At 34.2% G+C, this 15,657-nt stretch overlaps 1 protein-coding gene across 16 annotated transcripts in view; it reads left to right on the top strand.

Moving 5' to 3' along the window:
- Positions 1 to 15,657, top strand: part of HMBOX1 (homeobox containing 1) — a 151,567-nt gene that overhangs the window by 56,611 nt on the left and 79,299 nt on the right. For all 16 annotated transcript variants that reach the window (XR_001516364.2, XM_006906235.3, XM_025042514.1 and 13 more), the window contains exons 3-4: positions 4,783 to 5,259; positions 12,349 to 12,434. Coding sequence is in view for 15 of the 16 variants with exons in the window: in XM_006906235.3 (XP_006906297.1) it covers positions 4,783 to 5,259; positions 12,349 to 12,434 (563 nt within the window). In the remaining variant the exon portion in view is untranslated. The remainder of the gene's footprint in view (positions 1 to 4,782; positions 5,260 to 12,348; positions 12,435 to 15,657) is intronic.

Raw genomic sequence — 15,657 nt, 5'->3', positions numbered from 1 at the left:
AAGAGTGTAAAACATAGCAAACAAATTTCTGCTAGGCAACCTAGAGACAATGGGGGAGAATCCAGCAGAACAGATTTGTGCATAGATCCTTCCTGTCTACCATACTTAATTCATATTAGGCTAAGATGAAAATCCTAAGTGAATGTGCTGAGTTTCCCTTCCTGAAGCATTACTATTTGACTTTCCTTAGGCAGGATAGGGGGAGAGTCAAAGGTTCTGAGTCTTTTGTTTCTTAATAAGCAGCTTAAAATCAGTATCCCAAAAGGCAAATTTGGGGGTGGCAAAACTTGGTTCCCTTCAATATGATGATTGGTTTGTGGTTTTTTTGTTTGTTTTTGGTCCATTTAATAAAACAGTTCTTGGAAGTCTCATTTATAAGGGCAGGTCAGTTTACAAGGCATTTTGAAAGCAGGAAGACTGAAGTTAGCAATGGACAGGCCTATTTCATTTTTAAGGGAAAAGAATAATGTATATAAATCCCAACTTGCTAAATTAATAAATTAAGGGGTAAATTATTTATATTATCAAAGGGATTCGGCAGCTACTTTTAAAAAGAACTTCTTAGGATTAAGGATTAGTATACAGTATTCTGCCTTTATCCACGGGGGATATATTCCAAGACCCCAGTGGATGCCTGAAACTGTGGATAGTATCAAACCCTATTTGTACTATGTTTCTTTCCTATACATATATACCTATGATAAATTTATAAATTAGGCTCAGTAAGAGATTAAGAATAATAACTAACAATAAAATAGAACAATTGTAACCATATACTATAAAAATAATTATGTGAGTGTGATGTCTCTCGGCAAATTAGCATGAATTTCTTTTTCCTTCTTCATAATTTCATAAATACAAGATTTATTCTTACCATAGATCTTAGCATACAATTTTTTTCTTTTTTTCCTAAGTCAAGAACTTTTACCTTTTTACTTCAAGGAAGCACTTTACAGCTTCCCTTTGGTATCTCCCAATTGTTAGCATCAGTATTGTGCTTTGGGGCCATTATTAAGTCACATAAGTGTTACACAAGCACTGTGATATGGTGACTGATCACCAAGTCAAATAGTGCATCAAATAGTGCATCTGATCAGCAAGACACTCTTAAGTGACTGATGGGTGAGTAACAGTGTGGACGATTCACATCCCAGGTGGGATGCAGCAGGAGGGCACGAGATTTCATCATGTTACTCAGAATGGCACACAGTTTAAGACTCACAAACTATTTATTTCTGGAATTTTTCATTTAATATTTTGGGATCTTGATTGACTGCAGGTAACTGAAGTAGAAAGCAAAACCATGGACAGAGTAGACGACTGTAATACTGAGCACTTGATAGTGCAGACAGAGGGCTGGGAGTTAAAACAGAAACTAAGGTGTTTAGTGCCTCTTATAAGCCATTAGGAAAATGTTCATACAGTTTTTTTCCAGCAAACTTCAAGTATAATACACATACTGAAAAATGCACAAATCAGCAACGTACAATTTGGTGAATGTTCACAGCAGTGTACCTGTGCAACGTAACTAGCATGTCACATAGAACATTACCAACACTGCGTACGTAGCATTTTAATAACACATTGTTCATGTTAAGCAAGGTATACAGTTCTTTTGAAGTTGATCAAGAGAAAAAGTAAATGAGCTACTCTGGCTGAAATTTTTCTCTTTTGTCCTGACCAGGCAATAACATATTATAGGGGGATGGATCTATTAAGCTAACAAGAAAATAGAGTACAATTGTAACAGCTAAAGCATTTAGAATAGCTAATAATTGGAAACTCCAAATGTCTAAAACAGAATGAATAAACAAACCTGTGCTATATTCCTACAATGAAGTGCTAGTCAGCAACAAATTACTGATACACACATCATAGATGAATCTCAAAAACTTTATCCTCAGCGAAAGAAGCCTTACATGAAAGAGTACACAGAAATTGCCTTTATATGATTTTCTAGAATAGGCGAATTTAATTCATGGTGGGAAAAAATCTAAACAGTTGTTGCCTTTGAGGAAAAGGGGCAGGAACTTCTGGAGTGATGGTAATGTTCTGTGTCTTCATGGGGATTTGCGTTTCACAGGTGTACATACTTCTCAGAACGCATAGAATGGTAAACAGGATTTGTGTGTTTTCTTTTTATATAAAGTCGACCTAAAAAAACCTGAACAAATACTGAGTTCTAGTCAATGATATGCATGCAGAAGTATTTAGGGGGAAGTATGCGGATGTTAACTGATTTTGAAATGGATCAAAAAATAAGATGAATAGAGGGATGGATGCATAAGGGAATGGATAGATATGTGATAAAACAAGAAAAATGTTTAAGTGGTTAGTATATGGGTGATTGCTGTAAATTTATTTCCGCTTTTCTGTGTTTAAACTTTCTTATTATAAAATATTGGAGGAAAAAACCTAGGTCATCAAGAATGTAACAATCATGAAAATAGGACCTTTATGATAGATAGCAAGTTACAAATGAGTATTGGAAGACAGCAGAAGATAATGTGTATAGGTGTAAGGTAGATATCGTGGCCCATGGGCACAAATGCCCCACAACATGTTATTTGGTGTCCACACAATATGTTTGTTTTTATTTTTAATGAGCCTGTCTCTAAAACTAGAATGATTTCACATAATTTTAGGTTTCTGCCTGCTTATTTTTAAAAGGATTTGAAAAACAAAAATCAGTGAAATAGAAGAGAATCCAAAGGTTAGATAGATACAATTTGTGTAGAAATTTTGTCTATGATAAAGGTGGTGTTTCAGATCACAGGAAAAGAGACATATTACTCAACAAAGCATATTGGACAATCAGCTATCCTTTTGGGAAAAAAACTAAAGCTCAGATCCTTTCACACTCATTAAGTAAATATAAATTCTAGATGGAGCAAAGATTTTAAATATAAAATATATTACTAGAATCCCTAGTCCATTAGTAGAGTGGTTTGATCTAAGTGGTTTTAACTGGAGACTTGAAAGAGTACAACAGTTTATGTCCCAAATCATATGATTCCAGTAAGTCCTGCCATATATTGGAAAGTAGAATGATATATGCTTTTGCAGCCAGTAATAGTTAGGTTTAAATTTTTTTTCCTGCTGCTTAATCAGGCTATTTGCAAGCTACAAAACCACTCTGAGCCATATAAAATTTTATTAAAAATCTACCACAAAGGGTTGTTGTGAGGATTAGATGAGATTACATTATATGAAACTCTTGCTCAGTGCTTTCCTAGATGTGAATGTATAAATTTTTAGTATATAGAGATGAAGAAACAGGTCTCCGATAGTTTAGGGGAACTGTCTCAGAGCAGAAGTTTACCTGTAAAGGATAAGAAAATGTCTTAACATGTATTCCATCAGCAGACACTTAAGTGAGAGCCTAGTACATGCCATGCATCCTATTTAGCACTAGAACTATAAAAATAAAAATAGAGGGAATTGTACACTTTAAAAATCTTAAATAGGAAAGTTAGGTTTTATAAGAAAGGAATTTATCAAGAATTTTTATGATATCTGACAACTCCCTTAGCTTAATACAGTCATGGTCTGCTCAACTCTGAGAATACATTCTGAGAAATGCATCATTAGGTGATTTCGTTATGTGAATATCATAGAGTGCACTTACCCAAACCTAGATGGTATAGCCTACTACACACCTAGGCTCTGTGGTTTTTGACGGGTTGCTCCTAGGCTGCAAGCTTGTACTGCATGTTAGTATACAGAACAACACAAGGCTAAATCAAACACAAGAGAAAATGATACAATGGAGAGATGCGTTGAATAGGAGATGTGTGAGGCTACTGTCAACATAACGACATCTTGTTTCACAGCACACATTTTTTTTAGAGTACACTCTAAAATAATAAATAATATAGTAAATATGTACACCAGTAACAGTTGTTTACTATTATTATTAAGTATTATGCCCTACACATAATTGCTATACTTTTATATGTGACTGATAGCAAACTAGGTTTGTTTACACCAGCATTACCACAAACCCTAGAGTAATGTGTTGCATTATGACATTACAATGGTTTTTATGATGGCTATGATTTCACTAGGTGATAGGAATTTTTCAGCTTCATTATAATCATGTGAGATCACCTTCATATGTCTTTGATTGAAACACATATGACTGTATTGTTGTTAACTCTGAAACATTTCCTGCTGTGCTACAGTATCTTGTGTTAGTTAAAGGAAACAATGTAGAAGCCATATCCTAAGAAAAATGGCTACAACCATGGAAGGTCCATTTCTCAGGATTTCAATTAACAGAATGCATTACAGAGATGAAATACAAAATTGCTAAGTGCTGGGTGAAGTGGTGCTTAATGCTGGGTGAAGTGGTGCTTAATAAGTTTTTTTATATATCTTTTTAATTTAAATATTTTTGCTGGTTATTAGTATTTGCTTGGGCTTAGCTTGTCAAATTGTTTGTTTACACTAAATGAAGTTATAGAGTTCCTAGGCCAATTTTGCTACTATTTAGTAAAATAATACAAACTACTTTTCAGCAACTCTGTTAATACTCTAATGAAGAATAATAAATTTGAGATGGAAGAAAACATTTGTGCATAATCACATAGTTTGGGCTTAATACTTGTATGTACTTAATCTGTTGTTTGGTGTTACTGCCATAACTGAAATTTTGGTTTATTATAATACTAATAATCATTTTTAGTAAAGAAGTTGATGTAGAAATATTGCATCTTCTACTGAGCTCTTTGGTAGATACTATAAATAACAAGACTTTTTATTTATTTATTTTTTTTTTAGTTTGTTGGAAACCATGTCTCACTATACAGATGAACCCAGATTTACCATAGAGCAGATAGATCTGCTTCAGCGCCTTCGGCGTACCGGAATGACTAAACATGAAATTCTCCATGCCTTGGAAACTCTGGACCGTCTTGATCAAGAGCATAGTGATAAGTTTGGAAGAAGGTCCAGCTATGGAGGAAGTTCATATGGGAACAGTACCAACAATGTTCCAGCATCTTCCTCTACAGCTACAGCTTCCACCCAAACCCAGCATTCTGGAATGTCCCCATCACCTAGCAACAGTTATGATACCTCCCCACAGCCTTGCACTACCAATCAGAATGGGAGGGAGAATAACGAGCGATTATCCACATCCAATGGAAAGATGTCACCAACTCGCTATCATGCAAATAGCATGGGTCAAAGGTCATACAGTTTTGAAGCCTCAGAAGAGGACCTAGATGTAGATGATAAAGTGGAGGAATTAATGAGGTTAGTGCTTTTGCTTATTCAGAGTCCCCAAAATGTCTGTGTTCTTAGATTGGTTTTGAGTAATAAGCTATATTTCAGTTATTTGCCTACAAGAACTGTGATTTCCCCCTATTTTGGAGATGAAAGAAAATTTTCAAATTTTATGTTTTTAATGTAGACTATCTCTTCTCTACTTTAGCCCTTTCATTTTGCTATTTGATAAGCCTTTTCCATTCTTTCTGTTTATCAAAGCAAAGATTAGCCTCTCTTTTATGGCTCTACTTGCTAACATTTGAATTTTCAGCGATGTTAACAGACACATTCTAATTCTTAAATCCATTGTAAGTACTTTTTCTGAGGGATAAGGTGATTTTATCATGATGTGAAATACGTACAATCTTAATTTTTCCCTCCAACATACCAATTAACAAAATAATTTTAAACATCTATTATATAAAAAAGTAGTGTTCTTAGGAAGAAAAAGACATAGTTTCTATTCCTAAGAAGCTAAAGTTCTAATTTTAGCAATAGATACCATACATATACATACATATATATATATATATATATAAATATATATATATTTACTATATATATATAGTAAATATATATATATATATTTACTGTAAAAAAATGGGAACAGGTATATACCCTTTTGCATAGTATTAATATTTACTATATATATAGTAAATATATATATATATATATTTACTGTTATCTATTACAAGATAAGTATAAGCACTTAGAGTTTGGAAAGAGTTTGAAACACTGAGAAGAGAAAGAGGCGTCCACTTCCAACACGGGTAATTAGGAACGGCTTCACACTGGGCCTGGGGACACTTTGAGGGCAGCAGCCATGTATGTTTGGAGGTTTTGTTTTCAGGATCTGAACTGACCTTCATACGTGGTAAGGGTGTAATACGTTAAGTGAATGGATGAATTTAAGCTAAACCTTAAAGATAGCTTCTGTTTTGAGATATAGGAACCTTATTTAAAGTTAAGAGAATAGTAAAAGGTAGAAAAGGCATGTTTTGTCTTATAAGGACTGCAGATGGGCTAGGCTGTGGTAATAAGAACAGTACATTAAGTGGTAGTACAGGTTTTGGAAGATTTGCATTCCATACAAATAGTTTATGTTTAAGATGATTGGAGTTAAGGTGTTTTTATAGGTCTTTAGGAATAGAGATGATAAAAGCATTGTTTTCAGTAGATTATCACTACAGGCATACCTTATTTTATTGTGCTTCACTTTATTACACTTCGCAGATATTGTGTTTCCATCAACATCGAGGCAAGACCCTCTACCAACAAAAAGATTATGAGTCACTGAAGGCTCAGATGATGGTTAGCATTTTTTAGCAGTAAAGCATTTTTTAATTAAGGTATGTACATATTTTTAGACATAATGCTATTGCACACTTAATATACTATGTAGTATAGTGTAAACGTGACTGTTATATGCACTGAGAAATCAAAACATTCATGTAACTCGCTTTATTGCGATATTTGCTTCATTGCAGTGGTCTGGAAGCGAGCCTGCAATATCTCTGAGGTATGCCTATACTATAGTAGGGAGGAAGGGCTGCAGATCGATTAGTTATAGTACATAATGGAAGAAACTGTAGCAGGAATTTGTCAGAAATAAAATTAAAATGTATAATTATGAGTTATAGTTCTTCCTAAAGATTTTAAGGTTTGAAGATAGTATAATGGTGACTTAATGTTGCCATAAGGAAAATCTGTCCTGTAGTATCACAATGGTGTAATATCTAAAAAAAACCCTCCAAAAAACAAAAAAAAAACTCTTGAATTTATTTTCAGGATGGAACTGCCTGTAAGGAATTCTGGACTGAATGGACTATTGTATCTAGATTCCAATGTAATTCCTGTAATAAATAGTTTTATAGAACAGTCACAGGACCTTATTATTTTAGGCTTTTAAAACTTAAAAATATACAAGATCAATTTGGCTTTGAATTTATTTCTCTTGTTACACTAGCTAGCTGAAGTTCAGATGTTCCTGTTGAATTTAACATATATATAAAATTGTCAAAATTAAGAGAGAGAACCATTTGGGCAAATAAAAGTTACTTCAGTCATTGAAATATAAAAAGGTTAGCTTTTAATTACCCTGAGAAGAGAGCATATCAACAGTCAAATTTGTTAGGATGCTAGCCTGTTTTTTGTTGTTGTTGCTGTTGTTAATCAGTCTTAATAAGCTTTTAGCATAACATTAATCCCCAAATGTGTATTAGACTAACAAGAAGTTGGGGAACACTTTCTTTTTAACAAAAGCCTCTGGAAGATTGGCCAGGGTCTAAAACTGGACCATTCGCTCTTAGGCTGACATAATATTATAATTAAACTATGTCCTCAAAATAAATAGAAAATCTATTTAGCAGTGACTAAGATTTGTACTTAAATCCTGCAGTTACATACATTCAAGGCTCATCGTTGTTAATATTTCATTTACATAGTGCCACTTGTTGTGTAGTTAAGGACACTTTATCTTCTTCCTTTTCTATGCCTCTTTCTTAGAACAACTACTTTGATCGCCTCTAATCATCTAGGGGTTTCATTGGACCGTCTGGCTCTCTGGTCTTCTGCCATTGTGCCCTCACTCACACCTGCATTCCTCTTTTGTGCCCACCTCTCATTTTTCTCAAGTTTGCAGATAATAAGAATCCTTAGATCGGAGGGAGAAGTTTGTTGTATGACCGTCCTTACTTTTAATCATTACAACCATTCTGTAAGATGGAACAGAGAAATTGAGATTCACAAAAATTAAATAATTGGCTCAAGAAAGCTTAAATATGAAATGGCAGAGCCTGAATTCTAACCCATGTCTTTATTACTGAATTGTCACTGTTAACTATTGCCTCTGTAAATAAAGATTTTATGTTTGTATATCTCAGTAAGATTTTGAACAGTGGTTAATGTAACTCAAGACAAAGTGTGAATGTCTTAATGGGCTAACCAACTCCGAAACCCCCATGATATTTGCCATTTCAAATCAATCACTTACCCAGTGAATTTTTACTTGGTGGAATGTTAAGAGAAACTTTTTAGCCATAGATCTGAGTGTCTTATGCCCATGGAAGGCTATATTGCCCTTGCTGATAACTGAACACTGTGGGATATTGTAGTGGGTTGAATTTGATGGTTTCTAGGTGGAGAGAATGGCTATCTGAATGCCTTCCTGCCTCCTTTTTTCATGTATCATATATAATTCACATCTTGCATCTTCACATTGCCCAAATTCCAGGGCACTCAATCATCAGATATATTTTTCAAATCTCATAACCTATTTGAATTTACACACTTAACTTTTAGTAATTTAGGGTACATAAAGAAGAGATAAGACCAGATCAGAAACAACTGTAATACAGAATAGCATATACCATATTAGCATGTGGGAAGTAAAATTGAAATGTTAAAGTACTATTGGAAGAAAAGATCTTTTTTTAGGTCTGAGGATCAAGGAAAACTCTGCATAGATGACAATCAAATTCTGTCTTCAAAAAGGGTGATTTCATGAAGAGATGTTATTGATTAACTCATCTAGATATTTAGAAAGGTGTATGGATAACAATGGAAAGTTTAGCAAGTTATAAATATAATGCCAATGAAAGGTGTAAAGGTAGAATTTTATCTTCATGTGGAAATCACCCAAATGGATGAATCCAGCATGGCTATGATTTGGAAAAGGCAGTAGGAGGAGATGATGTTGATGGACTTCAAGTGGTTAGATGCAAATAGAGTGGTCACTCATCTTGTAAGTAAGCTATGGAAGTAAGCTTGTAATCAAAGCTATGCATTTGACTTTGGTTCCATAAGACTTAAGGAGTAGAAATTATGAGGAGTGTGAGATTTTTTAAGCGAAGGGAGAAAAAGGGATTCATTTTCCTCAAAGAGGATGTCAAATTTCAGATGAAGAGAAGAAGTAAGGAGTAGGAGAAAATGAGAGAATTAGATTTGGAGTAAACAGAGTTTTTACACCAAGAAACTGGTGATTTCACAGGATACAATGTATACAGTAGGAGAGGCAGGTTGTTAAAGGAGGCGGAATGAGAAGAGAATGAGGGAGAATGTGTGAAAGTTTAAAGAACAAAGTCAACCCCATAGAATGGAAGTCTTTGAATTGGACACAATGAACGTTGAGTGCTATTGCTATTTTGAAAGTACCTAGTAAAACCAACTGAATGCCACATCACTGCTTGTGTCTAAAATGACTCTAGAAGTGTTTCCATAGTATATACTTTAAAGTACTCAATACAGATGTTCGCTTCAATCTTAATATAGTTATAGCAGATCACTTGTTTCTTTTTTCCCGGGATTCTTTCTAGGCTTTTAGAAAGTAATAGTCATTGTTTATGTAGTTCTTTTACAGTTCCAAAAAATTTTACATTGAAGTATTTTTTATTATGTATTATGTACACACACACACACACATTTAGTATTAAATTTCATTAATTTTAATTTCAGTGCTTGGAGAAGAAAATTAAAAGCCTTGTGACGGAGGTATTAATGTTCTCATGTTTACTAGGTGATGAAACCAGAGTCCAGGTTTATTAAATGACTTGCCCAAGTGCATCCTTATCTTTTACAAGTCTTATATTTTTCTTCAATATAGAAAAGCTTCTCTCTGGTAAAGCAGTTGAGTAAAGAGATTTTTTTTTTTTTTAACTCATAGTGGGTACTTAGAAAGTTGCCAAGTATCTAAAAACATAGTCTGTTAGAGGCTAAAAGAATTGCTGCTGTTTTGCAGACTTTTTGGGGTCCCCTCTGTCTTGCTGCTGTCCTTGATAATATCATACTGCAAGGCTGTGAATAATTCACAAACTGGATATTCCCTATTGTAATAATTATCTCCTCTGTATGATTTTGTATCTACTCTAGGTGAATTTGATTGAAAATAGTTGTTTTAAATTTCAATTTAAATTGGTAGTCAAGAAAATAGCATTTAATCATTTTCCCCACAAAGGCACAGTTTTTATTTAACCTTAATAAATGCTCTCTTAACTCAGGTTTATTTCCTAGAAGGACATTCAATACATCGAAATGCAGTCTTTATTTAAAATTTTTCATGTTAATTTTGCAGCTCTGTCAGAAACCAAATGATTTGGTTGTTTTATGTTTATCAGCCAATTGAAATAGTGCTGAAGTTATCTCTTGCTCAAATGATTAGTGATGGATTTTGAGAGCTATTTAGTCTACATTACCTATATTTAACTCAGCAGTTTATTATTTTGTTTGACTTTAAAATGTATTTATTTTTGCCTTTTGCTTTCAAATACACACTTTTAAAATAAAATGAGAATGCATCTTTTTAAAGGAAATATGTCAGATATAAACAAGCATTTTAGAAGGAGTTTAGCCTGTATCTAGATCAGAAGCTAGATCCGTATGAGAAATTTTAGATATTGGATTAGGTGGCTGACTATTTTCTTCCTTTAGGAATCTTTTTGATTAGGATTTCCAACCAGTAGATCAGGAATATATTGTAAAACTCTAGATGGAAGCTGTCCCGGCTATCACCTCTCTGCCCTTTTCCAGAATTCCTGACAAGGAATGTGGAAATCCACTAACAGTGTATAGCCAGCCCATCCTCACCAAGGGGCTGAAGTATCTGCTCCAAATTAAATCACAACTGATTCTTTTTGGAACGGCTTTTCTTCCCTTTCTCCAAATAGTCTTTAGAGAGACTTGAGCTCCTATAAAGAGTTTGTGGTTCATTCACAAAACAATTGGTAAAGATTTCATGACCCCTTTGTCTCAGATTAGGGTCTGTAAACTTTTTCTTTAAAGGGCCAGATGGTAATCGTTTTAGACTGAGTGGTCAAGAAGCAGAATTAAGGATATAATATAGATACTTATATACAAGAGAGAAAACAAACAGGCACAAATTTTTATTGACAAATTCAATATAGAATAATAATAATTAAATATAATTTAAAAAATACAAGCCTGCTAGTGAGAATAGAATTAGGGAGGGGATAATATTTTGCTTTAAATTGTGTTTAAAGATAGTGTTCCCTGCTGTCAGATTGACTGCAAATGTTCAACCGTGGAAACCATTCTTAGCTCACAGGTTGTATAAAGATGGGTGGGAGATCTTTGCTGTTCCTGTATTGGATCATTAGTTACCACTCTTCTGTGTTGCTTTTGGGCTTGAACAAACATCAGTGCTCTGTTCATGTAATTTTTTTGAACATAAAGCATTCAAATTGGTCAGTTTTAAGTATAATTTAAATACTTTTTTTGTTCTGGTGGAGAAACAAATCTTGCCCTTCATTGTCATTCTAGTGAATGTCTAATCTTTAGAGAAAATGTTTGAATTTTTAAATAACAAAAATTTATAAGACATCTAAGTGGAGGAAAAATTAGGTCTATAAGATGTAATTCCAAGGACACAGAAAATAGTATAATTTTAAGTATGAATTTTTCTGTACATTACATGTAATAAGAAATTAATAATTGCCTTTTTGTATTAAAATTTTATATGCAACCCATCCCATTTAACATTGTTTTGGTTTATACAGGAAAAGAAGGCAAATCAAAAGGCAAAGCCGTTCTTAAAATGGCTACTATTTTAGCAGTTGTGAGAATGATGATGATTTCTCGGCCTTTACCAAAGGTTTTAAAAGGAACTGCACATTATTTATGCAGTTGAATAGTTAACATGTGAACCCACAGTCTGCTCACGACTGATTTTTTGTTGTTGTTGTTGCTTTTTATTTTTCTAGGGTTTCTGTCTGTGTAAGATATATTCATTCCCCAGTAATGAAACTTTGTGTATACCATATGGCAGCCTTGTTCCTAATGTGAATTATACACAGCATGCGATTAACCATCCTCTGGTATGAAACTTATATCTACTGTGGCATTCACTAAAGCGTCTGTCTGAATGGTGTGGTGTTTTAGGACTTGAATATTTGGTGTTTCTTGGTTTGTTTTAATTTCATGTTTCACACAAGCTGGTCTGTATATCTTTATTTTTGTGTCCTTTCTTTCTATGTTCTCCCCACCTCTCTGCTTCACCTTTCTTAGCAAAGATGAGGATTTCTACCTTCAACATACATTGTTGGTCTTGTCTTCTGTTTTTGTTAGGAGGGACAGCAGTGTGATAAAAGAGGAAATCAAAGCCTTTCTTGCCAATCGGAGGATTTCCCAAGCAGTTGTTGCACAGGTAACAGGTAAGAGCTGAAGAGCCCTTTATTCTGGAATCATGTCTAATCTCTGCCTTCTGGTGCAGATGTTGGATTATTGCTTGCATTTCTGCATTGCAGTGCAGATCTGTCAACTTAGGCATAATAACGTATGCCTGTGATTTAAAACCCATTGTCTCCGATATCATGGAACTTCTCCAGTGATTTTTTTTAAACTTGTGCTAGTAAATTTTAATAGCATTTGTAAAAAGCACAAAATTCCCTACTTTATGGCTGAAAAAGGGTTCTCTGGTTTTCTTGTAATTGTGACAGAGCTCATGACACATGCACATCCAACTGCTATCTACATTTCATATATTTAAAAGCTTTGCAGTCCTCCAAATCTAATCCTAGATTTTACCAATTACAAAATGATTCATGAGAGTAAAGGAAGTTGTGTTTTTTTAACCACTTTTCTGTATGTGAAAGCTTTCCTCAAACCATTACTGAGAAGATAAAAGGTACCATTGTCTTCTCTTCGTTCTTTATATCCCATCCCATTACCCACCCCACTGCAGCCCCATTCCAAGTATGTGGTGTATATGTGTCATTCTCTATTCAGATTGCATTTTTTATGAAGTTTTTAAATTTTAGAGTAGCATGTCTTTTCTTTGTTGGTACATAGTCTCCTTTCCTTGGATATCAATGATTTATAAAGTCAACTATGCCTTAGTTATTAAAGGAACTCTTTCAGCTGCATTTTATAGTTGATAACATCATTGAATGTTGTACATTGATAAGAAAATTAATTCGTTCCGTCTCCCCCTTTTTTTTTTTAACATGGCACTAGCAGCTATGTGACTTTAGACTTTCCGGTTTCTGTGCCTCAATTTCTTACCTCTACAATGAAATAGTTGGATCTAATCTTCAAGAGAGCCTTGCAGTTTTGATATTATTTCTGTTCTCTAGATATATTGAGGATAATTTAACCTAAAAGATTGTTATTGGCCATTAATTTGGTTAAAAATGAAACTTGAGATTTCAGAAGTCTTAAATTTTGTTTCAAGAATCTAAGGTAGCCAATCTTAATATGTGTGTGCATAATGTATAACCCTAGTAATATATTTTTTAAATGACAGCTCTGTTCATGGTAAAAAACTTTAATCAAAGGCATATTCTTTTGTATAGAAATCTTAAACAGAAGGATGGTGTGAATTTAATTGTTGTAATCTTCAGGTGTTTTTCAGTAGGATACTGAGAATGTTACTTTTATTTTCAAAGATTAAGGTGTGGTGCTAAGGGCACAGTTAGGGCAGGTTAAATGAGTTTTACCAAAAGCCACTGATAGATGCTATGAACAGATGGAGTGTTGTCTTTCAAGGTTTTTACTTCAGCCCCCAAGATTAGAAGCAATAGTATCTTCTAGTTTGCCAGCCTGAAAAGAATGACAAAATTGTAGTGTAATAGAACAACATTATTAAGTTGATTCTGTCCAGGTGGAAATATTTCTGAGTATCTTGAATACCCTGAATCTTGAATCATCTTAGACTTTTAGTAGCTTTTGAAACTGATCCAATATTGATGCAAATTATAATATTTTTAAAAGGAATTTCGTAGGCATATCTAAGAGCATTAGATATACCATAATGGATTAAACATAGTACATCACATTGTCTTTTTGGAAAGGGAAACTGAAAGATGTTTTAGCATCTTGCTATTCAAAATGAAGTCCGTGGAAGAGCAGTATTGAGAGCTTCTTAGAAATGTAAAGATACAGAACACCACCCTGAATTTAGTGAATCAGAATTTACAGTTTAACCAGGTCCCCACGTGATTTGGGTTTGAGAAGTACTATTCTAGGAAACTAGTAAGCTTTCCTGACATGAACTTCAATGGGTCAACACTATTTAACAGTGCCTCACTCAGTAATAGTCATCATGATGCCATCTCCTGTTTTTGAAAGCAAGAGTTTAAAACATTTTTACACATTTATTGTATATCACATGGACCTTTCTTTTGCTGTTGTAATCATAGGATTTGGCACTGTTAAAAACTTCTTCCTCCTTGTCAGCCTTATTTTAACTTATTCCTCCTCCTGTTCATTCCTACAACAAAAACTTGGGTTCATTTTCCCTTGGTCAGATATCTTTCATGGTTCTGCATCTGAAAAATGAATTGAAATTCCTTATAATTTGACTCCAGCCTCCTTTTATTGTCATCTTCTATTCAGTTTACACTCTAACTGAATTCAGCTACTCATCATTTCCAGAATTTGCTTACTTGGATGCTTACAAATCATTGGTTGTGCCCAGCATGCTTTTCACCTCCTCACCCAGCCTTATCAGTTCCTTTTTATCAAGATTGCAGCAGTTACTGTCCTCATTCCACCTTCTTTGATCACTTTAGCTCATGTGGACCTCTCTTTTTTCTGAAATTAATTAGACTTAGTTCACCACCCTGAAGTACTAAACCTCATTTCAGTTACGCATTTTAGAGTAGTGTTCTTTAAAAGCAGTTATCTTTCTTATGCATCCCCAGAGTCTAGCATTGTACATGCTCTCTGAAGATGCATGTTTACCCAGCTGCCTTGTAGTGCTGCCTTAGGGTAAAGCGAGTGTAGGTGAAGCTAACAAAAGCTATACATGTGAAAATTTGTCCAATATGCCTTCGCCCAGTAATGTTCTCGCTCCAGAAATAATTATTTACTTGATGAACAAATGCTGCATGAATTTCTGCCCTTAAGGAACTCGCAGTTTTCTTTTATCTGTTTCATTTAAATTATTTGCATAAGGCGGGAGATTGAGGATGATTTATAACCAGATTGCTTCATTGTCCCATTGGTCAATGGGACATTCTAAATTCATGTATTTCTTAAATATTATTATGTTACATTTTCATCCAACCTGTCCAGTCATCAAGCTAAATTCAGAGGCAGGACTTTTCATTACAGAAAAGAGATTGAGTTAGAACTAATGTAAAGCCTAGCCCTTGTCATTGGCCTACTTGGGATAGGGTAGCCTGAGTAAGGCAGCCTCCTAGGCATCCAGGGCCTACTCACCAGAGTACCTGATGAGTAGTACATAGGCACATTTTTCTGTATTTAAACAAATTAGTTGAGTATATCTTAGAAGAATATCTACCTGATCAAGTCTACCCCAAAATAAAGTTGTAGATATGATACTTCAGAATCTCTGTTCTGTAATAGAGTTTCTTAAAGTCAGGTAAGTTCAACTCTAATGTGTGAAATAATGAAATAAATCAACTCTGAGAT

Source organism: Pteropus alecto, unplaced genomic scaffold (assembly GCF_000325575.1).
Source record: "Pteropus alecto unplaced genomic scaffold, ASM32557v1 scaffold50, whole genome shotgun sequence".
Taxonomy (NCBI): domain Eukaryota; kingdom Metazoa; phylum Chordata; class Mammalia; order Chiroptera; family Pteropodidae; genus Pteropus; species Pteropus alecto.
Note: the sequence above shows the minus strand (reverse complement) of the source record. Positions and strands in the feature narration are given on the sequence as shown.